Source organism: Canis lupus, chromosome 37, assembly GCF_011100685.1.
Source record: "Canis lupus familiaris isolate Mischka breed German Shepherd chromosome 37, alternate assembly UU_Cfam_GSD_1.0, whole genome shotgun sequence".
Classification (NCBI taxonomy): Eukaryota; Metazoa; Chordata; class Mammalia; order Carnivora; family Canidae; genus Canis; species Canis lupus.
In genome coordinates, this window is record NC_049258.1 from 53,938 (window position 1) to 79,323 (window position 25,386).

Consider the following 25,386-nt stretch of genomic DNA (forward strand, 5'->3'; position numbering starts at 1 on the left):
GTAAGTGGTTGATATAAATAGAAGATCCTTTGGGAATATGGCTGGCATAAAGTATTTTGCAATGCCAGGTACTTAAAACTATAATGTTTTGTTTAAGTTCGTTTTATTGCATAGCTTTACTTAAGAGCTTTATTGCATAGCTGTCATTAAAATGTGCAATTTTTAGCTTTATGAAGTTATTCCCTATTGCCCACTCTCTCAACCTGAGATCTGAGAGTTCAATTGTAGTCTTTAAATTTTGAGATGCCATTTTGATAATCTGAGAAAAAAAAGATCAGTACAGCAACAAAAGTTTTCTTTTATAATGAAACTTCCCAATACATCTCCAATCTGTAAAAAATAAAATAATCTTACCTCTGTTTCCTGTCTTCATGAACGCCCTCCATCTCCCTTCCAGCTATCATGTTTCTTCCTTTCTCCGTTCACCAAAACTCTGAAGGAGTCCTACTGTCTCTAATTGTACTCCTCTATCCTCTCCCGAACCCACTCAAATCCCATTTTCTATCCCATCACTGCATCAAAACTGCTATCAAAGCCCCCAGTGATTTCCATTCTGCTCAGGACAGCAGTCAGTTGTCTTCCAGTTATTTAATCAGTCACACATGACAGAAGGATCGATTCTACCTCCTTCTTCCTTTGACTTTTTTTGATGGCATATATCCTCCTGTTTTCCTTCTTAAGCTGCCCAATCATTTGCGGGTTTTTTCTTCACCTTCCCGATGCCTCAGACTCAGTCCTTGGACCCGCTCCACGTTCTAGGTACACTCCCCCCATCGGTGACCTCAGCCTGCCCCGCGGCGCCTCCGTGTCACCCGCACGCAGATGGCTCTCGGGTCTCTATCTCCGGCAGAGAATCCGCTAGGCTGCAGCAGGAGCGGAAGCCCACTCAGCCTCAGCGTTGAGATGGCTCGTAGGACGGTCATACCCAGGGGCACCCCCCAAAGTCTGTTTCCAGTCTTTCCTTCACGGCACATGGTGACCTCAGTGCTCAAGGTCCCAGTTCTGGAGTCACGTCCCACATCATCCTGCACACATTTCATCTATCAGGCGGCCCCCACGGGAGGTCACGGGAGGTCACGGGAGACGCGGGGGGGGCGACGGGAGGTCACGAGAGGTCACGGGACACGCGGGGGGGGCGTCGACGGGAGGTCACGGGAGGTCACGGGAGACGCCAAGGAGGGTCGACGGGAGGTCACGGGACACGCGGGGAGGGGGGTCTCCCTTGTGGCGGAGGGAGGCGACCAGCAGACTGTGGGCCGGAGAGAGGCTCAGCCGCGGTGGTTAGAGCTCGGGAGCGCCTGGCGTGAACTCGGGTCTCTAAGTCACCGCTTAGCCCGCACGTCTCTCACGCCGCCCACACGGAGACGGCCGCCCAGCGGAGCTCGCGCCACGGACGCTGCGGCCTCGAGGAGCCGCCCCGACTCCGCCCCCAGCCCGGCCCCGCCCCCGGCGGAAGTTCCCGGCGGGCCGCCCCCGCGGCTTCTGCGCCTGCGCGAAGATGGCGGAGGAGGGGACCGTCCGCGTGGTCCGCTGTGGCGGCAGCGAGCTCAACCTCCGGAGAGCCGAGTTCTCCGCGGATTCCAAGTACGGGGCCGCGGCCTCGGCCGCCGGGTGGAGGCGGGAGGGGGCAGAGGTCAGGCGCGTCGGGCTCGCGGACCCGCGGTCCCGGGCTCGGGGGGCGCGCGGGCGCCGGGGCCTGAGGCTGCGGCGGAGTGGAAGCTCCGCGCTGTGACCCCGACGCTGGGCGCGCCTCTGCCCGGGGCCGCTCGCCCGCGGGTGGGTGCAGGCCCGGGGGACCCCGCGCCCCCGAGTCGGCGCGGCGGGGGGGCGGGTGTGCGCACGGCCCCACGGCACCTGGGGAGGGGTGGGCGCGGGGTCCCGGCAGGACCTCGGGAGGGGCGGGCGCAGGGTCCCCGCGGCACCTGGGGAGGAGATGCTCCAGGGTCCCCGCAGCACCTCGGGGCGGGGGGGAGGGCGCGGGGTCCTGGTAGGACCTCGGGAGGGGTGGGCGCAGGGTCCCCGCGGCACCTCGGGGAAAGTATTTTGGCAACCTTTGGCAGCTTTGCGTGATGAATCGGGGTGTTCGTTTCTGTGCGGGATAACAACATATGTAAACCCTGGTCCCTTTTCTCAGGAGTTCGGTGTGATTGGAAACTAAGATGCTCGCTAGGTTTAAAACCTGGTTCTTCCGTCGTGTGATCTTTGCAAGTTCTTAATCTTCTCTTCAGTTGCTTTTCCCGTAAAACAGGAATATTTTGTAATCCATCTCCTAGGGTTGTTGAGATTGCTTAAATGCTGTCAGGCGTAGAAAGCAAGTAAACAGCCTGGCAGTTAATGGCTTAGTGTTCGTCAGTTGTCATCTTCCTTGTTGCTCCCTTGTCAGCATCATGTAGAAGTGATACCTTGTAGGAAGAGGTTTCAAATTTAAGGCCGGTGACCCTTAGTAAAAACACCTTCTGTCTTGGAAGAGTCAAGATAATAGCTTAGGAAAGTTCATATCCCTCACAAAATCTTGCTTGTGGCCGTATGATACTTGTTGAACGCAGGCGAGACTGAAGGAGCTTTCAGGAGCGTTCATAAACTGCCCTAAGAGTAAATCCTTGATCCTTCCATGAAAGAGGGTTTTGTTGATATTTATCTTCTACATCAGGAAGAAATGGAGACTTAAAGGGTGCCAAAGTGCCGCCACTCTGGGCCTAGATCTAGGTATCCACTCTCTTTTTCCCCCGTGTACTGTCTCTCCATTTTACTGTAACGACACGCAGTATTTTCTTTGCTAAGTCTTACAATTTGTTTTCAAGTATTTGTCAACTATGTATTATTTATGACAAGTTGATACGACAGAAATTAAGATAACTTTAATATAGATCCTACCTTCAAGACCTTACAGTCTTGATGATGAAAAGAAAATAATTTGAAACGTGTTTCATAGTGTGGTACTTTGGAAGTTCCTAAGTAGGAGAGAGCACTTCAGACTGAGGGTGGGCGGTTCCCAAGGAAGTGATATTTAGGCTAGGCCTTAGCAGGTGAGTGGTATCCTGACTAGGGGATATGGACAGGGGGCGTTGCAGATAGCGGGCACGGGCAAAAGGAGTAGAAGCCTGAGGATACTGGACAGACTATGGTCCAGTTAGCTAGTACGAATGGTGGATGAAGAGAGCTCGTGACGGAAGAGGAACATGAAGCCGGCTCTTGATCGTTTGGTCCAAAGAGTGTATATTTTTATTCAATAGGTGGAGAACGATGGGAGGTACATGATTGTGTTTCTTCAAGAAAAATTAATCCGAAACCCATTTATAAAACTGTGTAATAAGTGGTGGAGAGCAGCAAGATCAGAGGTGGGTTGGCTTAGCATACTAGAGGTACAGTGTTGGCGTGGAAGGGAGAGTGATGTTGAGGTTTCCCTTCACTATAGGATCTTGGAAGAGTAACAGGAGTTTGCCCCACCAGTGATATTGGGGGAGGATATCCAGGCAAAGTGTGCAGCTTTAAATTGCTGGGGTGATGTGAGGGATAAGGAGTATCACGTGTGTACGGTCAGTACAGCATAAGTCTAGGGGAGAAGAGTCTGGAACAGTATACACCAGGGCTTAAAAGGCTAATGCAGGCATCCAAGCAAGACATTACTTTGGCCTGAGCTAAGATAATATTAAAGATGAAAGGGATGCCTGACACCTGGGTGGCTCAGCGGTTGAGCATCTGCCTTCAGTTCAGAGTGTGACCCCAGTGTCCTGGGATCGAGTCCCGCATCGAGCTCCCTGCAGGGAGCCTGCTTCTCCCTCTGCCTGTGTCTCTGCCTCTCTGTCTCATGAATAAAATCTTTTAAAAAAATATTGAAGATGAAAAGACCATTTTGGAGTGATGTAGCAATTAGGATTATTGAGAAGATGATGAGTTCATCTGGGGGGCTGTTGAGTTTAAGGGTTAGGGAAATGACCAGTTGGACAAGCAAGGATTAGGTAGAAATTCAGTACTGAAGTTTGGGGAATTTGGTGAAGATTTAGCTATGTTTTTGTTGTTGTTCGGTTTTTGTTATCTATGTAGAATGTAGCAATTAAAATCAGTTCTCTAGCAAATTAATAGGGTTTTAGTGAACTTATCAAGGAGTTGAGGATTATCAACAAGCGTTGGTTAGTTAATACAGAAAGAATAAGGTAATTTTGTATTTTGCTTCAGGGAGCTTATCAAGAAATCTGAAACAGTAAATAAAACCATAGAATTGTGGCATATGCAAGACATTCTCCTGGTCACTGGGTGCTCTTGGAATTAGGACACAAAGACGTGTGCAGGGGGTGTTCTGAGAGGCAAGCCGAGCGCTGGGTGTCCATGACAGTAGGTGACATTCCTGTGTCTGGTATCACGGACTCCAGGTCCAGCACTGTCTGTATTACATCCTGTTACTTCCCACATTTACAGGATGCTCTGCATTAGGTTGCTAGGGCATAAAAGATTTTAAAAGAAGTCATTTTTGCCATTTGCATTCCTGAATTCTCACAAAGCTAATGTCCTTCTCTAGATATTTTTCTTTTGCAGGCCATTCTGTGTACTGCTGCTGTAATAATTTTCCTTGTGTTACTGTCATAATATTATTATTCTCACCCTTAGTCTTGCTCAGAACCCTGTAATAATCTTTTGTTGCCGTCCTTAAATACTGCTCTTTTGTTTGGCTTACAAGGCCTTCCGTGATCTAGCTTGAGTCTGCTCATCCAGTGTGTTTCCTGACATAACCCACTGTACACACTTTGCTTGTTAGAAAGGTACATTTCCAATTTCTTGTTAGTTGTATCCCAGCTTTTGCTTATGTTGCTATTTTTCCTTCCCAGCTCTTAAATTATGCATCCTTCAGAGCCTCATTTAAGTCCTGATTCCTGCTTTAAAGCATCCCTAACTTCTTGCTTCTCCACTTCATCAACAAAGATGAGTTGAGTCCTATGTGACAAGCATTGTGGTAGGTGCTTACATGCATTTCTGTCTACAAGGTTAGGTATTATTATCCCAATTGTATGGAAATATTTACTGAGTGTATACTGTGTGTATTAAGGGTGCATTTGCATGTGTTGTTTCATTTTATCCTCATAGTCACCCTGTGAGAAATCTTAGAGTGGAGAACAGTGACATTTTAGAGAAGTTAATTCTCCCAATATTATTCAGCCCATTTGTGGTAAAGCTGGCGTTTGAACCTATTTGTGTTTGACTAGTTAAAAAATGCGTCGTTCCCTACCATACGATACTTTTGTTACTGGATTTATAATAAGTACAGGCACCCTTCCTCCCCTGAAAGAGCTCACAGTCTGGTAGGGGAAGTCTTCCAAGGATGTCATGTGGTAAGTGCTGTGATAGAGCTAAGCCTGCCATCTTGTAGAAGCATTCAGAGTGGTGCTGATGTGGAGTGAGAAAATGTGAGGCTTCACCTGAGCTGAATTTGTCTTAAGGAATTAATTATAAAGTGTTCTGGGTAGACCACAAAATATACCAAAGCCTGGAGAGAGCATTTTCCTTTGGGAGCTTGCATTCAAATTTAAAGCCATTCTCTGCCAGGGAGCAAAGAGAGAGAGGACATTCCTTTCCTCTGGGGAAGCCTATCAGTTTGGAGTTTTCTTGGCACATGGTACCCTCTCCCCCACCACCATCTCAGGGGACCTGTTAGTATTAATGGAGTGTGTCTGTGGGGAGTGCAAGGATATTGGAGTTGTGAACCACTTTACTAGAGCACGCTTTTCAAGTGAAAAAGTGGTTCCAAGTACACCAGGTCAAATCACCAAAGGCCTTAGGAGTTTAGATCACATCCTAGAGACAAGTAGGAAAACACTGACAAATTGTAATTTAATTTTACCTTTAAGGAAGTAATGTGGTCAAATTTGCAAAATTAATCTGGTTTGAGTGGGAAAGGTGAATTGAAGGGCCACACCTGGAAACTGTAGGAAGCCCTTAAGAGTGGTCTAGCCTGGAGATGTTAAAACTCTGAATTAAGGTACTCATGGGAATGAAGAGGCTCCGGCTAGAGCGGTGATCATATACCTCAGATGTTTTGTTGCTTGAACTTCCTTAACCTATTAGTTAAACAACCATTTTATGACTGTCTCCTGGCTACAGCACTTACGGAATGCATCTTGATTTCAGAGAGGTGAAAAAGCAAGTGTCTTGGAACTGATAAAATAGGATAATAGTGACCCTAGTCAGCATCAGAAGATTTATTCTTATTCTGTAATAATTTTTTTGTTGGCTCATTTTATCCATTCAGTTTACCAAATCTTTGAGGACCCGATGGATTCTGTTCAACAAACTAGATTGGACATTGGGAATCAAAGATAAATTAAGGCCTTTGCCCTATCAGAGCTTATGGGCAGATAAGGAAGGTAGATATTTATGTAAACAAGTAATTTCAACACAACATAAAAAGTACTAGGATCAAGTCATGTACAGGGCGCTTTGGGAACACAGAGAGGTCTAGCCTAGGAATTCTGGGTCTGTACCTTCTTTTTTTTTTTTTTTTTTTAATTTTTGTTGATTTTATGATAGTCACAGAGAGAGAGAGAGAGAGACAGAGAGGCAGAGACACAGGCAGAGGGAGAAGCAAGCTCCATGCACCGGGAGCCCGACGTGGGAATCGATCCCGGGTCTCCAGGATCGCGCCCTGGGCCAAAGGCAGGCGCCAAACCGCTGCGCCACCCAGGGATCCCGGGTCTGTACCTTCTATAGCGGGGTGGTGTCCCTGGTGAACCGTGGAGAGTGGGGGATATGGAAAGATGCTGTCAGAGTAATGGTGTATATAGTAAGTGAATACGTAGCACACGATTTTTAATATATAATTTTTGAAACTGATGCTTTGAAAGAAACCTCTATTGCAAGAAGAAAATAACTTTCATGATATTCTGTAGATAGCTTAATCTCTTTTTACAGTCCATGAAAAAATCTTTTTTTTTCTTATTTCCAGGTATATTTTCTATGTCTCTGGAGACTTTGTTAAAGTTCATAGCACAGCTACAGAAGAATGTGTACATGTATTGCAAGGGCACAGAAATCTGGTGACTGGAATCCAACTCAACCCCAACAATCATCTACAGGTGTCAAACGATTTATAATTGAATATTTTAATATTGGCTTTGTTGTTGCCGGAAGATTGTAAATTGATTTGGGCCGGGAAACTTTCCAGGTTAGACTTAAAAAAATGCAGGTATCCCTTCCTTTTCAGAAGTTTGCATTATGCCACTTGGTTTTTACAATGAAAGGAAAAAGCAAAAATAACATTCAATATTTGTTTTGCAACAAGGTGTTATAGAGGCAGCATGCACCCCTTCCAGCTAGAGTGACGCTACCAGTCTCCTTCCCCAGGAGCCGCACTCAGCATCTTAGCACCAAGCCACCATAGTTTAAACTGTGTCTGTGAGCATCTGTACTTTATCTCGGTGTGTGTTTCATATATTCCATTAGCAAGATGAGTCCTGAGGTACCAGAAAAGCCTAAGAGAGGTTATTTTCAGGATCTGGGAACACTCAAGATTTTTCCATACAAATGAATGGTAATTGCTTCTTTGTTCTACACTATTTCCACTACAAAGGGTTTTATAGTAATACTTCCACTTAGCACGGGAAACCTGTATATTGATTTTCTGATTCAGGGTATTTTTACCCATTTTTAGTTACTAAAATAGGGTCACAGCCTAGAACTACATTGTCCCGCATACTGTGTTCTGTGAACCGTTTTTTTCCCAAGGATGCTAATTGGATGTTGCATGAAAGAAGACATTCCTGGCTATATGAGTTCCTGAAATTCAGGGCTAGATACAGATGAATTCTTGGGTTGTAAATCTTCTCATGTCCTTTTTATAAGCCTTGTGAATATCTGAAAAGACTGTATATGGTTTGTTGTTTCTCAAGCTTATATGCCCTTGAGCCCTTTGCTTTCTGGAACATGTGTTTGAAAACGTTGACTAAAAGAGATTGATGTAAAAAAAAAAGAGAGAGAGAGATTGATGTTGTAGACTTGTTGCTTTACAGATGAGGCTCGTTAATGCCAATGCAGATGTTAGGCCATCTTCAGACCAGTGCCGGTCAAGAAGGGCTTCTTAACTCAATGAATGGACCAGTTAATTTCAGGACAGACTTTGGGGTCCAGTTTAATCCAGACCTCTCGGTCACCCCATAAAGCAGCTCTTGCTTCTCAGAATTCAAAATAATGAAATGTCACTTTAATTCTGTTCTTACACTTCAGCAGTCGCTAAAGAGATCTCAGAAACAGTTTACTCTTGCTCTTGTTTTTGATCGGGTTCTGTTTTTCTGGATTAGTCACAGCCAGCTTAGAAGTTATTGCTTGATGCAAGAATAGATTTGCATTGCCATTTACTGTTACTCATAGGAGCAGTAAATGGCAAAGTAAACAGTAAAGGAAGGAGGGCATAAAGTGATAGGGATCTTTTCTTTCCAAATTAAATGAGCTACTGTGAAAATCAAAGTTAAGTAGCTTTTCTGCAGGGTGCAAGCACATATTTTTTTCCTTGCTGTCCTCTGGGGATTTGACAAAATAGCTTATTGTTATCTGTAGCATTTGAGTGTTTTTAAAGCAGAAATATCCTTTTGTTAAAATTGGAATTTGTGAAGTCTGTATTACTAAATTTTGTAGCAAAACAAACCAAAAAACATACATTGCATAAAAGATCTATTTCATGTTTCTTGAAAGTTAATAAAATTAGGGAACAATTTTATTGCCGGTTTGGTGGAGGTGATAGGGAATACAGATTCTCTGGACTTTGGAGTCCCGGGATTTGTGTTTTGACAGTCTAGGTTTGCCTCATTATATTTACTGATTCATGTTCATGATTTTTCCTTTATACGTAGTAATTGTGATGTGTATTTTCTGCTTACTATGATTCTTTTACTTGAATCAATAATATCATTTTCTGTTCTCTGATTCCATGTCCTCATTGGCAGAAATCTTAAAATTACCACTTTCAGAAAACTTGAAATTCTTTACTAATGTTATAACCAAAGTATTTCTCACAGGAACAGCAACTAGTAATCTGTTGTGACCTTAGTAAACTCAAGTCCACTGGGACAAAAATAAAAAATAAAATAAAATAAAAAATTAAAATTAAAATTAAAAATAAAAATAAAAATAAAAATAAAAATGCATGTTACTAAGGCCTCCTGGTGCTACCAAAGTGTGAGGCACAAACCAGTACCACAAATGGTTGGTTACCAGTTTGCAACTAGAAAACTGTAGAAATTGACCCAAAACTTTAGAGGACTTCAACATTGCTATAGCATCCAAGTGTATAACTTCTATATTGTGTTTTACAAAAATATTGTTCATTAATGTGTTGGACATTTTTTTTTTTAAATAGGACATTCTCAGATCAATTGAGAAGCACTCCTTTAATACCCATCTAAGATGAAAGGAGTTCTGCTAATAATAGAGGATGGGCTCTGGGAGAAATATTACCAACCTCTTAAGTGCTTTTTATAGCTCAATAACTTACCATCTCCCTCTTGAACATAGAAAGTGGACTTTTGTCCTCCCTCATTTTAATTAAAACTTGAAGTTTCTTCAAAGAGCTGTGATTAGATTTTCTATTTTGCAAAAACAATGAGTAGATGACTCTGCCTCTTTAAGGCTGATAATTTAATGAACAGAAAATACCATCTGTATCAGTTATTCATTGCTATCTTAATGGAGTTTTATTTTGTAATAACTTTTGTACTATCTTTACCCTTTTAGTTGTATTCTTGTTCCTTTGATGGCACCATTAAACTGTGGGACTATATAGATGGCATTTTAATAAAGGTATGTGGATTGATCTTCCATTTGAAAAGGGATGGCAACATCATTTAATGACACACTGTTTTCTTCTATAAGGCCTAATCTTTAGATAGTCTTTCTAAATAAGTTATGAAAGTCACACACCATAAAAGAAAAGAAATTGTTTGAAATTTTAAACTTACAACAAAAAGATAAGCAATAAAATTGGAAGAAAATATTTACAAGAGTTAGTATCCCTAATATACAGAAAATTCCCAAAAACAATAAGAAAATACTAATAACCCAGTAGGAAGAAATTGGCATAAGGTAGGAATATGTAATTCCCAGAAAAAAATAACATAAAAAGGTGTTTAACCTCATTAATAAAGAAGTAACAGCATTTTTCCCTATCAGTTTGGCCAAATTGCAGACTGCAAAAACCATCTAGTGAGAGGTAAAGTATAGAGAAACAGATACTTTTGTATCAGAATACAAAAGAAAATGGAAAAATAACTTTTGCTCCAGCGATCTCACTTTTTGGAATCTCTTGTAGAAATAATGTGTGTGTCAATACACACATTGTATTGTCAATATTGTAATATCTACAGCATTGTTTATGGTAGAAAAATATTGAGTATAACCGTTAACATTTCATATTCAATAGATACTGTATAACCATTGAAAAGAAACAAGTGGATCTATATTATTAATTTGAAATTTTATTCAACGAATACATATTGAGTGCCTTTTGTATGCCAGGTATTCTTCTGATGGTGGGACATAGCAGTAAGCAAAATGGATAAGATTTCCCTTATGGAACTTACGTTGTGTGTTTTTGTTTTGTTTTGTTTTTTTTAATCTTCATGCATCTCTTGTTTATTTATTTTTTTATTTTAAAGATTTTATTTATTCATTCATGATAGAGAGGGAGAGAGAGGCAGAGACAGGCAGAGGGAGAAGCAGGCTCCATGCCGGGAGCCCGATGAGGGACTTGATCCCGGGACTCCAGGATCGCGCCCTGGGCCAAAGGCAGGCGCTAAACCACTGAGCCACCCAGGGATCCCCCTTATGTTGGGGTTTTGAGATAGATATAAACAATATGGTACTTCTAATCTTTATCTTACTCTGTCTTTCAGACTTTCATAGTAGGGCATAAACTTCATGCCCTCTTTACTCTAGCCTGTGCTGAGGACTCTGTCTTCGTTATAATAAACAAAGAAAAACCAGGTATAGTATAATTAACTTACTTTGTTTTATATAGCATTAGGTTACTCTTTTCATAGTTTCTCAGAATTTAACATTTTGGTTTAATCTGAAGTTAAGTTTTTGGAGCTGGCATTTAATTTGTTTCTATTATTATTGCATTCATTTTGGGGAAGCTTCCCACTAGTTCTGAAATACACAATGGGGGAATGATTAATATATAGTTGTAATAGTAGATTGCATAGCTCAGACTTGAAAGCTGTTTTGTAGGGGGCTAGCATTTTTCTTTCTACTGACCTTAATCTGTCATTCTTAAGCATCACTGTCATTTTATCCATTACCGAACACGCTTTTTGTTGATCCTGAATCTGCCAGAAATGGTATAGTAAACAGTTTGATATTAAGACCTAGTTGTGTGATTAAATTATTAATTGCATTTTCATTATCATTGGAACATTATTCATTGGAATTACCATGTTTCAGAGCATTTTATGAATTCCTGGAATATCTTCAGTGATTATAAACAGCTGTCCTTTAGCAGAGAATTTGATACATCAGAACATTGACATGAGCGATAAAACCAAAGAATTTTTCTAATACCAGAATTCAAGAAGACCACTGTATCCTCTGGTGTTCTCTATAAAATATAGTTGTATTCAGAATTCAAAGATGAAAGGAGCTTTAAGATGGTCTTAAAGCAGTCTGCTGACTGGCTCATGGCTCATTAGCTAAATGAATCCTTTCCATGGTATATTTTTGTTATTTTGGGCTTGGTTTGGGGAGGGTGTTTTTGTTTTTTTGTTTTGTTTTGTTTTTGGCTTATTTTGTGCTGTGTGTGTTTGGTTTTAGCTGTAACAAATTTATCGATTGTTTTATATTGTGGACTTTCAGTTATCTGAGAATAGTCAAAATGGTGAAAGCTAAATCTGCCTTTTAGCTGAAAATTGGTGAAGTCTGTTTATGAGTAATATTTTATCTGTCAAAAATGTTACATGAAAGAATAAAAACAAGTAGTTTAGTTTTCTTATGTAGCCCAGAAACCACCTCTAAAGGATGGTTTTAAAAGTGTTCTGGAAATGGCAACATTTCTTAAAAAAATTAAGTCTCCTTCCTGGTTGACTATTTTAGATAACACTTTTCAGTATTTAAATTCTGTTTTATATATGAGTGTGGATTCCTAATGTCTCTCCACATACGTAATAAAATTCAGATTCCTAATCTCCCTGACTGACAGTTGATTCACTAGTTTTGAGATTTAGTCTAGGAATCTACATTTTAATATTTCCCCTGATGATTCTGCTCATCACCCACGTTGGTAACCAGTCTGTATACTAACACCATGATTCCTTAGTTGCAAAGGTAGTTGCTAATAGTTGTAGCAAAACTTTTTTATCCATATCAGTGAGATCAGTGATTCTCAACAATTGCTGCACTTTAGAATCATCCCAAGGAACTTATTAAAATGTTGATTCCCTAAGCTGGGGCCTGTTTACTCAAATGTTCCCCTAGTTGAGTCAAGGATAGAAAACTACTGCCAAGTAAGACCTTGGCATTCACCTTTTGGACTTAACCAAATGCTGTAATCTAATCAAAATTCTGTTCATGATGGGATTGGTTTTACTCTTTCCTACTTGGCACATCATGAGCACTCAGCATGTGAAAATCTAGTTGGCTGTTACATAAAAATGTGAATCAGGCTTGAACTGGCATTTCTTAGAACTAAAATATATATCCTTCATTTGTTTCATCTTTGTTCCACAATCCAAAACCAGTATCTGATACAGAATTGTACAAATCATATTGAAGTATGTTTTGCTGGTTTAAAAACAAATTGTTATTTACATATCATCTTTAGTGCTATCATTTTCTTTTACTATAAGTAATTTATCTATTTAATATCTAATTGAAAACATTCCATGTGCCGAATACTATTCTGGCTGCAGAGAACAAAACGGACAATCCCAACAATAAGCAGACTAGATCAGTCATAAGATGTAAGTTGAAAGATGCTTTGGAGAATAATACAGCAGGGAAGGGGAATAGGCAACATTGGAGAACTACATATTTAAATAAGTGGTCAGGGAAGGTTTTGAGGATAAGCTGTGCGATGGTATCGGAGAATCATAATCTGCGGCATTTCTAGCATGTTTAAGGAATAGCAGGGAGGCTGGATTTGAGTGATCCAAGGGATAATAAATAATATAACATATAGCTTTATATGCCATTGAAAGGACTTTGGTTTTTACTCCAAGTAGATAAAAAGCCATTGAAGAGTTTTGAGAAGAGTGAAATGATCTTAATTGTACTAGAATTGCTGGCTCATTGAGAATACACTAAAGGGGAACGAGGATAGAAGTACAGAGTACAGTTAAGAGGTCACTGATTAGGTGGTGAGAAATGATTGAGGTCTAGGTATCTTTGGAAGATACAGCCGACAGGGTTTGCCGATGGTTTGACGTGGGATATGAAAGAGAAGTACACGATAATGCAAGGATTTAGTCTAAGCAACTGGGTGAATGGTGGTATCATCTCCTGCAGTGGGGGAAGACTAAGATTAAAAAGGAAAATCAGGAGTTCAGGGTTTGGACATGTGAAGTTTCAGATGACTGAGAAAGCTAGAAGAATCCAGAGTGGAAAGCAAATAATAATCAGGCTGGGAAATGAGAAAGTGATAAATCAATGTGTTACAGAAGCTTATATTCAGACATTATAATATCTGAGAAAATAAGAAAGTAGCATAGTAAAATACAGCCATTTTCTCTTGAGAGATTTTTAAAATAGATGGTAAAGAGAACAGCACGTCAGTATTATAGATGAGGACATTGATCTTGTGACTGTGTGGCAAGCACATAGCATTTCTCAGATGGGTTTATTGCCTTTGGCTTCTCAGTTCACCACTACACCACATTCCATCTCCATTGTAAAGGTTAGCGTAATACTTTGGAATACAGAGAATACACCAGTAAGATAAATTGTTTTCTCTTGCTCTATAGAGCATGTATATGTAGGAGTTGTGAAATTAGACTTCCACTTAAAACTTGTATATTCAGATGAATGGTCCAACTTGAAGGCGCATTTTGTTCAAGATGGCCTAGAATTATTCTCCTGCTATCGAATGCATTTTGGAGTACTAATTAACAGTTTCATATGAATAAGTGCACATGTTCATTTTTCTCTAGAGAACGTTTATATTAATATAGCTTCCTTTGGCTAGATGTATTTCAGCTGGTTTCAGTGAAACTGTCAAAATCATCAAGTCAGGAAATAGAAGCTAAGGAGATCTCCTTTGTTTTGGATTATATAAACCAGTCACCCAAGTGCATTGCCTTTGGAAATGAGGTAAAATTTGTTTTGGTTTTCTCTTTTGTAAAATCCCTTTGCAGCAATGTTTCCTCTGAGCATGTTCTGTTACAGTCATTGAATACTGCCTTATAATATTTTTGTTAGCTAAGAAGTTTGTTCCATTACATTAGCATGTGTTTATGGTATAGATTTTTTTAGGATCCTTAATTTTGTATACACCTATTGTTCTTGTAAACCCTCTAATTCTTCAAAATATACCATTATTTTGGTATTTGTACTCTTTCTTAGCCTGCCCTATATAAAAGCCACTCAAATTCTTTCATTTTTAGACTGTGTCTTTAGAAAATATGACCTCTCTGTCCATAATCAGTGTGCCCATTATAGAAAATGTGGAAGTTAAAGTGAAAAAATTAAATCTTACCAGTGATATTTGAGGAATCTTTCTAGACTTTTTCCTAAACATGTATAAAATAACTTTTCCCAAACTGAATTAGGATCTGGAGGCTTTTTACCTTACCTTTGTTTTCACTTAACATTGTAGCATGAGTGTATATACTTAAATGTTCATCAGAAATACTAACTATGATGTTGCTACCATGACTTAGCCTTTCCCTATTAGTAATTACTTGGTTATTTTAAAAATCAAGCATCACCAGAAGTCCCTAGAGGACATTGGGGTGGCATGTTTGTATAGTCTAAGTTTACAGCATTATTTTGGTTTTGTTCTAAAAAGGGTTAATTTCTTAGAGAGAACACTTTTAACGTTAAAAACTGACAGTATTGACCATGGCAAGATACAGATCAAAGGTAACATCTGTCCTTACCATGAGCCAGTAGTTCCCATTCCTATGTAAAGAAATGAGAACATGACCATAAAATGTCCTGCTAGTATTCATAGTAGCTCCAGAATGGAAGTAACCTAAATGTTCATCAACAAGAGAATAAACAATTCATGATACGTACTCCTCTATTGGCATGTTGCTTCATAATAGTAGAAACTAACGATACCGATAAGAGCATGAACGAATCTCAAAAAGGTGATGATGAGCTAGAGTTCAGACACAAAGCTGTACATTGCACTGTTGTGTTTGTATGATGTTCTGGAACAGAGAAGTAAACTGTACTGATAGAACTCCGTTTGTGCTGGCCAGGGCAAGGACATTGGGAATGACTAGGAAAAGCAACAAGGAAACATTTCTGATGTGAAGTAAATGTTCTCCATCTTGTGATTACATGGACATACATGTCAAGCATTGCATTATTTTGTATATAAATTATGCCTTAGTGGGAAAAATTGGAATCGTGATACTTAAAGCTAGAGGGTGTAGTTTTCAGATATAGGACCTAAATTTGTGTTTGAATTTTCTATAATTATTTTAAAAGGATTATCTTTTCCATAGCTATCTATATCATTTTATATTAATATACTCAATCTGAAAAAAAGATGTTACTATGTTCATTTTTTGTGATGAGAGCATTTCTTAAAGACTTCTATTTTTGTGAATGTCCTCTCTCTGAAATATTAGGGAGAATATGTTGCTGCAGTACGGGACTTTTACTTGTCTGTCTATTTTTTCAAAAGGAAAACAACATCAAGGTAAGAAATCCTTTCTGATAGTTTTATTTACTCGAGTTTGTTGTAATTTATTTCATGTTCGTACCTGTGACCCAGAGCTGTTCCTACTTTCATGTTGGAAGAGATTGTGAAACCACTACATACAGAGGTAGAGTTTTTAACCCACAATGGATAGGGTTGAAGGAATCCTAACACATAGAAACCTAGGGAGCTTTGTCGAGCCAAAACCCCTTGTCCACTTAGGTTCTGGTGTGCGTGCATGATGTCAGAATTGGATGTAGTTTAAAAGGTTAGCCCAGATGACCTTTATTGCTATTTTCTTTTGGCTATAGGAATGAACGTAGGCTTTGGGATAACTGGGTTTAAAATGAGTCAAATTTAGTCTCTTTGAACCTCACTGTACCTCACATTAACATCTATTTAAAATGGGGATAATATCTACCTATTAGAGTTGTAAGGATGAATAAAATAACATATTTGAGGAGATTAGTGCTGAGCATGAGCAGTGACTCTTTGAATGACACTGTCCCCTTTTCCCTTTATCCTGTCAAGATTAACATGTTTTTCTTTGCAGTATAATAAAGATCCTATTATCTTCGGACACATTAGCCAGTTGTCTCAGATATAATTTACTAGGCTTGTTCATACCTAATGTGAAAATTTGGCTTCAGTTGACAAGAGATTTGGACAAACTTGGCTCAGGCAAAAGCTGCTGGAAGGACTGCCTTGGCTTTACCTCGATGTCAGTGGCCTCTGTAGACAAGTTACCATGATAGAATGTTAGTCACATGGAGTTTATATTGCATATTAGTAAGTGTTTGCCAAAAAAAATATTGATTCTTAGTCATGATTTTTTTTAAATTATGCATTTATATTTGGTGAATTTTGAGAGCTCTCCAGTTTGGTTCATAAGGGTGCAAACTCCCTTTTACTTAACTACATCACCACTTACCAAGAGACTTTAATAAGGGACAGTTTTTTTCTTCTAGGTTTACATTATCATCATCAAGAAATAAGAAACATGCCAAGAACAATTTTACATGTGTAGCATGTCATCCGAAGGAAGATTGCATAGCAACTGGTCACAAGGATGGCAAAATTCGTCTTTGGTCAGTTAACTTATGAAGAGCATGGTGATCTTTACATATTATTTTATATCAGTGCTACAGAACAGAGCTATCTTTGGATTCAGGAAAAAGGATAGTACTGGTAATACAGATGAGGTTTTGCTGACACCCTCCATTTCTTGTACTACTACTGTGCTCTTCGTTGCATAGACTTAGTATTTTCAAACTTCTAACCTTGGGCTAGTAGGAGGAGTTAAAAAAATTTCATTTTGCCTATAACTGTTTTATTGAGGACACCTTCTTTATCAGGCTTTAAGTGAAAAGAAAAGACTAACAGTGTATATCTAGTAGGATACCATGAATGGTCTATTGTTTGTAGAAGTCACTGATTAGAAATAGAAAATGTACTTTTTACACATTAAGACTTGCAAGCTTGATATAATTTATTATTTTGGCATATATTATGTCCATTATATTTGGCATGCCATTACTTTTATTAACTTAATGCCTTTGGTCAAATGAACAATTTTTGTTTTCTTCAATAGGAGGAATTTTGATGATGATAAGAAATACACATACACATGTTTACATTGGCACCATGATATGGTCATGGATTTGGCTTTTTCAGTGACAGGTAAGTGAAGTTTAATAATTGAAATGAACTTTTGAAATATATGGGTCAGTATCCACTGCATTGAAAGGTTTAGGATTGCATGAACCAAAGGAATTGTAAATGCTTATAAATCACCCCTGTGGTTTGGGCTTTCTTCAGCACAGTACCACATATCATAGATTTCAGAGCCCTTCAGAGTATCAAAATGCACACATGTGATAAAGTCCTTGTTGTTAACATAAAGAACCTTTTGAAATTACACTAGTTTTTTAAAAAAATATGTGGCTAAGTGCTTGTCCATTAGAGTTGCTATAGTTTATCAGGTATAAATGATTATGCTATGCTTTACATCCACTACTTCATTTAATTCTGGCAGCTATGAAATAGGCATAGTTTTGCAGATAAAGTGATTTGTGGTTAACAACTAATTTGCCTGAGGTCCCACAGCTAGTAAGTGGGATTTGGACCTAGGTCTAAATCAAAAATTTATGTCTTAACATAATTAGGTTGCCTCCTTTGCATTCACATTTTTAAATTAATTCAGAACTTGTATTTCATTTAAGGTACATGAGAGTGTGGCTATTGTAATTAAGCTGACAAAGTACAATATCCATTCATGATAAAACCCCTCAAAACAGGGGAACATACTTCAACATATAATAGAGAGAACATACTTCAACATATAATAAAGGCTATATGTGAAAAAACAAAAAACAAAAAACAAAAACAGCTAATATGCTTGATGCAGAACAACTGAGAACTTTTCCTCTGCAGTTAAAAGAAGACAGGGATGTCTAGTCTTGCCACTGTCATTTAAGATAGTACTGGTAGTCCTAGACATAGCAATCGTTGAGAGTGATGAAGGAGGAGGAAAACTTTTTCACTGTTTGCAGAGGACATGATACTATAAAACCTGAAAGACCACCAAAAGCTGCTAGAACTGATAAATAAATCCAGGAAAGTCACAGGATACAAAATCCTAGTACAGAAAACTGTTGCATTAAAAAAAATTAAAAAAAAAAAACAACAAACTGTTGCATTTCTATACATCAATAATGAAGCAGGGGAAAGGAAATTAAGGAGTCAGTCTCGATTTATAATTGCACCAAAACTAATAAGATACCTAGGAATAAACATATAAAGGTCTGTCCTATGAAAACTATAAAACACTGATGAAAAAAATTGAAGATGACACAAAGAAATGGAAAGACATTCCATGCTCCCATGAGAGATGAACCCACAACTATATGTTCCATTAGTCTTCAACAAAGCAGCAAAGAAAATGCAATGGGAAAAAGTCTCTTCAACAAATGGTGTTGGGAAAACTGGACAGCAACATTCAAAAGAATGAAGCTGGAACACTTTTTTACACCATACACAAAAATAAATCCAAAATGGTTTAAGGACATGGGAGACATGAAACCATCATAATCCTAGAGTACAACACAGCAACCTCTTTGACATTGGCTGTAGCAATATTTTTCCAGATATGTTTCCTGAGGCAAGGGAAACAAAAGCAAACATAAACTATTGGGAGTTCATCAAAATAAGGGAAACAATAAAAACTTAAAGGTAACCTATGGAATGGGTATCTACAAATGACATATCTGATAAAAGGCTAGAATCCAAAATATATAAAAACTTACACAACTTAAACCCAAAAAGTAATCCAATTAAAACATGCAGAAGACATGAACAGATATTTGTCTAAAGAAGGCATACAGATGGCCAACAGACACATGAAAACATGCTCAACATCACTGATCAGGGAACTATAAATCAAAACTACAGTGAGATTACCTCACTCCTGTCAGAGTAGCTAAAATAAAAAACACAAGGAACAACAGGTGTTGGCAAGGATGTGGGGAAGGGGAGACCCTCTTGCACTGTTGGTGGGAAATGCAAGCACTCTGGTGCAGCTACTCTGTTAAACAGTGTGGAGGATCCTCCCAAATCAAGTTAAAAATAGAATTACCAAATGATCCAGCAATGGCACTATTAGGTATTAACCCAGAGAATGCAAAAATACTAATTCAAAAGGATGCATGCAGCTTCATGTTTATAGCAGCATTATCTACGATAGCCAAATTATGGAAACAGCCAAGTGTCCATTGATTTATGAATGGATAAAGAAAATCTGATGTGTGTACGCACACACATACACACAAAATGGAATATTACTCAGCCAAAAAAAAAAAGAATGAGACTGCGATTTGCAAAGACAGATGGAGCTAGTGAGAATTATGCTTAACAAAGTAAGTCTAAGAAAGGCAAATACCATATGGTTTCACTTGTGTGGAATTTAAGAAACAACAAATGAACAAAGGGAAAAAGACGCAAACTAAGAAACAGACTCTAAGCAAAAAAAAAAAATGTTACCAGAGGGAGGGGATGTGAAAGATGAGTTAAATAGGTGATGGGGATTAAGGACTTTACTTGTGATGAGCACTGGGTATTATATAGAATTGTTGAATCACTATATTGTACATCTGAAACTAATATTACACTATAAACTAATTGGAATTTGAAACATTTTTTAAATTATTAAGAATATTTAAAAATCTTCCTTGAAAATAGGATGGTCAACAGAAGTTTGTATTTTAGCACCCTCACACCTGTGTAGTCAAAGTTATATCAGTATATTTTGACTGACTGCTGAAAAAAGGGGACTGGGTGCTAAAAAAGATTATGTGCCTGGAGAAAGTGAATTTTTTTTTCTCTAGGTCTTCCTAGAGACTGTCAGCATAAGTTTTAGTATCATGTGCTCTGGATCCTTACAGGGTTACTTGGGTTTAACTCACTGGAGCCTCAGGATGTAGGAGGTGCCTTCAGCCTACTTTGGGTTGGAGTGGGGAGCAGTTACTGATGTATGGGGGTGGGACCCAACCTAATGCACTTAGGGTAGTACAACAGTTGTGAAATGGGAATTAAGAATAGAAGGAGAATGAAGAGGATATTAACCCTCTGGATAAAAGATGTAGGCTGTTCTCATCTTTTCCACCCTTCTCATACCCCACCCTCCAGAAATACAAATGGGGGGAGGCATGTGTATGTATACATATGTATGTCATGTTCCACGCAGTGTCATTTGGCTTTTCATCCGCAATTTCATGTTCTCTGCTATGGCCCCTGTCCTAATTTGGGCCAAGACCAGTTGATATATACTATCACTGACTCCTCTCTGTGTCGTCTGCCACCTCTCACACCAGTTAGCAGTCACAGCTCTCTGTGATGGCTTTACTTAAACCCTGGAACATTTACTATTGCCCTTTACAGATGAGTCTTGGAGAAGGAGTAGACCAGTAGGCACTCAAAGAAAGGGAAGGAAAGAATACAGGGAGCCTGTGCCTTGAGCCAAAGCTTTGGTATAGGAGGTCCTACAGCTAATCGTGGCTTATCGGAGAGTTGAATTCTTGGGTTTATATTATAAGTCATGTGGATATTTGTAAATGAGAAGTAATAGTTAAATACCGTATACAGGGTAGGGGCGGGGAGCACCTGGGTGGCTCAGTCAGTTGAGCATCCAACTGTAAGTTTAGGTCGTGATCTCTGGGTAGTGAGATCAAGCCCTGCATCGGGCTGCACAGTGGGCGCAGTCTTCTTGAGATGCTCCTTCTGTTTCTCCACCGACTCTGGTGCAATGCACTCTGTCTCAAATCTTTAAAATACACACACACACACACACACACACGTATATCTAGTACATGGTTGTCAGTAATAAAAACATCAGCATTGATCCTATATAGGTATAGGAGAAATAATAGAAGATTAGTTGTCTGTGTAAATGAGCTATAAATTATAGTTGCTTTGGAGGATGGTTATAAGTTCAGGCAAATATGAACAGTATAAACTGTTTTGGCTGTGCTTTGCACCCAGTCACACTGTATGAGCACTGAAGTCATTAGTTCTCTCCCATCCTTAATCCCTTCATGTCTCATGTCAGTGTATCAGGACCTCCACATAATGCTGAATCTAAGTGGGACTAGTGTTCCCAATCACAGGAGGAAAGTTTTCATTATTTTAGCATTTAAAGTGATGCTTTCTATAGATTTTCTCCAGGAATCCTTGATGAAATGTTAGAGATCTCAATTCCTAAGTTACTGAGAATTTTTATCATGGGTATAGAATTCTACAATTTACTTTTTCTGCATCTATTAAAATATTCATGATTATTGTCTTTATTTTGTCAATGGAATTAATTACTTTTCAAGTGTTAATCACATTTTTACAGTTGAGTTTACTCATATATTATCTGCTTAATATATCCTTGGATTCAGCTTTAATATTTTCAGAATTTTCATCTGTCATGAAATTGACTTATAACTTTCTTACAATTTATTAGTTTGGGGAAGGGTTATGCTGTTCCTGTAAACAAGTTGGGAGGTGTTCTCTGGGTTTTTTTTTTTTTTTTTTTTTTTTTGTTGTTGTTACTTTGAAGAGTATTAAAATTGGTTCATTTTTTTTAAATATTTGGAAAAATTTGTCATTGAAGCCATCTGGTCCTAGAGGATGTTTGTTTCATTCAGTTTTTCTACTATTGGCAGAAGAGTTGGTCAGCAACAAACTAGTTAGATGTTGTTGGAAAGGAATATCCCAGAATCCATAACTGTTAAGTCTGTTGTCTTAGGTTTATTAATAGATAGGAAGACATTTGTTTGCATACTTTTAAAAATAGTTATATATCTCTAACATGGTAGGAAAATCTTAAGTGTTAATTCTATTTCTCTTTCTAATTTTTCCCCCCATATGCTGTTCTTTCCATTTCTGTGGATGGATGAGAAGGCACCAGTCTGCTGAGTGGTGGTCGGGAATCTGTCCTAGTAGAGTGGCGCGATGCAGCAGAGAAGAATAAGGAGTTCCTCCCCCGTTTGGGAGCTACTATTGAACATATCTCGGTCTCACCAGCTGGGGATTTGTTCTGTACTTCTCACTCTGATAATAGTAAGTCTGAATTTGTTGTGAAGAATTAGAATTGTACAACTAGCGAATGGAAAATAAGAGACCTAAAACTAATCAAGAGTAGCATAAGATTCATAGTAGCATAAGTGAACATTTTTTTCTTCCATTCTTCCTCCTTTCTCTCTTCCTTTTTTGACTCTAGATGCACCAGAATCCAACATTTTCAGGATTGTTTTTATAAAAATACAGGGCTAGTATATTTGGTTCTTGTTGTACCACTTCCACTTCAAAACCTTTACATGTGGGATGATGTCGGGGTAATAGAGTAGCAGCTCTTGAAGTGGGCATTTGTGCCTCCGCAAATGTAATGACATTTTCAAAAGAACGCTGACATAACTACTCTCTCAGCATGGGAGTCCTGTGGATTCTGACAGGAATGGAGGCAGTCATAGATACAACCCCAAAACTTTTTGCTTATCCTGTTACTACTCAGCCTAAATGTAGATCTGAGCCTATTATCTCCTTTTCCCTTAAAAAAAAAAAAAAAACCATAACTGGATAATCCATTAGTGTAGTGACTCATTTCAAAGTAAACTGTCTCTTTTAGGGTATATGAGTTTCTGAATTAACACTTAAAATATATTCATATGTACAAGTGATAAACCTTAAAGCCTCAAAACACCCCTCCTCCCCAGCCTCAGTTTTCTAGGTAAATCACAAAATACAATCCTGATTTTCTTTTTTTATTCCTGATTTTCTAATAATACTAAGTATAAATTGAACTTAAGTTGTATTGTATTCTGGTATATTTTAGAAGGACATAATTTAACTGATTTTTTTTTTTTTTTTTTTTTTTTACCTTGAAGTTCTGATTGATTGGGTTTTTTTTGTTTTGTTTTGTTTTTTGTTTTTTTACCCACAGAGATAATAGTGATTCACCGAAACCTAGAGGCATCCGCAGTAATTCAAGGCCTAGTGAAAGGTAAGATAAAACCCAGTCGATTTGTAATCATGTGCATTTTAAAAGTGATTATTTGCATGATTTTAACGATTTATCATTTCTTTTGCAGACAGCAATATCTATACTGGTTTGATGATTGATCCCAGAACTAAAGCTTTGGTTTTGAATGGAAAACCTGGCCATTTGCAGTTTTATTCTCTGCAACATGATAAGCAGTTATATAATGTAAGACTTTTTTTTTTTTTAATTATTTATTCATGAGAGACACAGAGAGCGAGAGAGGCAGAGACACAGGCAGAGGGAGAAGCAGGCTCCATGTAGGGAGCCCGATGCGGGACTCGATCCCGGGACTCCAGGACTACGCCCTGGGCCAAAGGCAGGTGCCAAACCGCTGAGCCACCCAGGGATCCCCATATAATGTAAGACTTTGATCCATTAACTGGTCTTAAAACTAATGAAAGTTCCCAGCCGCACCACTAGGGTTAAGTAACTTGTATAGTAGCTTCTAAAAAGATCTTGTGCCTTTGTTTGCTTGAATATTATCAATACTATCTGTGGTTACTTAGTTGAGTTCTTTACAGCATAATTCTAATGAGGCCACAGTTGCAAATTAAGTCTCCCAAGTAAGCCAGTTGGCACTCCCATGCTGGCTCTCCATTTGATTATGCTTCAGACTGCACTCTAATTAGCTGTCATACATCTGTGCCTTTGAGTTACAAGAATAGGGAAATAAGATCATAAGGATTGGAAATACAGATATGTCTCTGCTTTGTGGTAAAATGTTGTCAGTCTGTACATACTAACGATGAAATTTTCAGTGTAAGGGGGAGGCTTCTTATTAATCCAGCCTTGTGGCTTTGTGCCCCACAGTACTCTTTACCAGTTTCTGTCATAGCACTGTACACTTGAGCTCTTTCTTTCCCTCGCCTTTAAGCCCCTCAAAGGAGACTTATTTCTTTGTACATTTCCAGTACAGTGCCTGGAAAATAATAGTTACTTGATATATGTTTAGTGAGTAAGCAAAGGAATGGGATAAAAGAAACAACCATAAATAAAATTGTCTACTTATAACATTGCTATCTTTCTTCTCCACTTAAAGTTGTAGATTTAAGTTTTATTCTTCTCCTTTTTAGTGATGTAGAATTTAACCTTGAGATTTTATATAAAGCTCTTTGTACATAGAAACAAGGGAGAAAAGTGTTACTGTCAACTAAAGGTTCCACTGTATCCTGTTCATGGTCAGTCATTACTAAAATATAAGGTCATTAAAGAATAATTGCCACTGAACTGGTGAAGTGTAGTGTGCTTTTTTCATGGCGGTTTTGATATCCATAATTAATAGTTCATTTTTTTCCCTTATCTGAAAACTTATTACTATAGATTCCAAAAATTACCTTTGTGGTTAATTACTATTCCTTGAAAACATTCACGTTTCTGTATTTACATTAAGAGTATTTTGGATTTTTTTTTAACCCTTCAGTTAGATATTATACAACAAGAATATATCAATGATTATGGTCTGATCCAAATCGAGCTGACAAAGGCTGCATTTGACTGCTATGGTAACTGGCTTGCAACGGTGGAACAACGTCAGGAAAAGGAAACAGAGCTTGAATTGCAGATGAAACTGTGGATGTATAATAAGAAAACACAAGGGTAATACTATCTGCATGACTATTTAATTTCAGAGTGGAAAATGTATGGCTTTCTATTTTATGGTTTCATTTGTCTTTTAAATGTTTCATTTTGGTAAATTTCAGATTTAGAGAAATGAGGGAGGTGGTACTGTACTAATGAAGCCTTTCAAGCTTTCTGCTCTGAGAAAGTGTTGGTGTCCCCCAGATTGTAAGGTCATCTCCATGCATAAATGAGGAAACAGGAGTGTGATCCCCCTCCCCAAGGACATCAGACCTAATTCCAAGCAAAGCCAGAATTGGAATCCAAACTTCTTAGTCCGTTTGCTATTTTATTAACATGCTACCTTCAGAAAAATGGCAGCGGTAGGCAGCAGAGTAGTAGCCTGTATGTT

General features: G+C 38.7%; 1 protein-coding gene across 1 annotated transcript in view; it reads left to right on the forward strand.

The window, feature by feature from the left end:
* The first annotated feature begins 1,429 nt into the window (after nucleotides 1-1,429).
* WDR75 (WD repeat domain 75) overlaps nucleotides 1,430-25,386 on the forward strand; it is a 34,145-nt gene continuing 10,188 nt past the window's right edge. Inside the window, exons 1-12 of the mRNA XM_038585120.1 lie at nucleotides 1,430-1,584; nucleotides 6,935-7,064; nucleotides 9,715-9,780; nucleotides 10,872-10,962; nucleotides 14,153-14,277; nucleotides 15,768-15,838; nucleotides 16,807-16,926; nucleotides 17,430-17,518; nucleotides 22,280-22,438; nucleotides 23,319-23,378; nucleotides 23,467-23,582; nucleotides 24,838-25,013. Coding sequence (XP_038441048.1) covers nucleotides 1,499-1,584; nucleotides 6,935-7,064; nucleotides 9,715-9,780; nucleotides 10,872-10,962; nucleotides 14,153-14,277; nucleotides 15,768-15,838; nucleotides 16,807-16,926; nucleotides 17,430-17,518; nucleotides 22,280-22,438; nucleotides 23,319-23,378; nucleotides 23,467-23,582; nucleotides 24,838-25,013 — 1,289 coding nt within the window. The 5' untranslated portion in view covers nucleotides 1,430-1,498. The remainder of the gene's footprint in view (nucleotides 1,585-6,934; nucleotides 7,065-9,714; nucleotides 9,781-10,871; nucleotides 10,963-14,152; nucleotides 14,278-15,767; nucleotides 15,839-16,806; nucleotides 16,927-17,429; nucleotides 17,519-22,279; nucleotides 22,439-23,318; nucleotides 23,379-23,466; nucleotides 23,583-24,837; nucleotides 25,014-25,386) is intronic.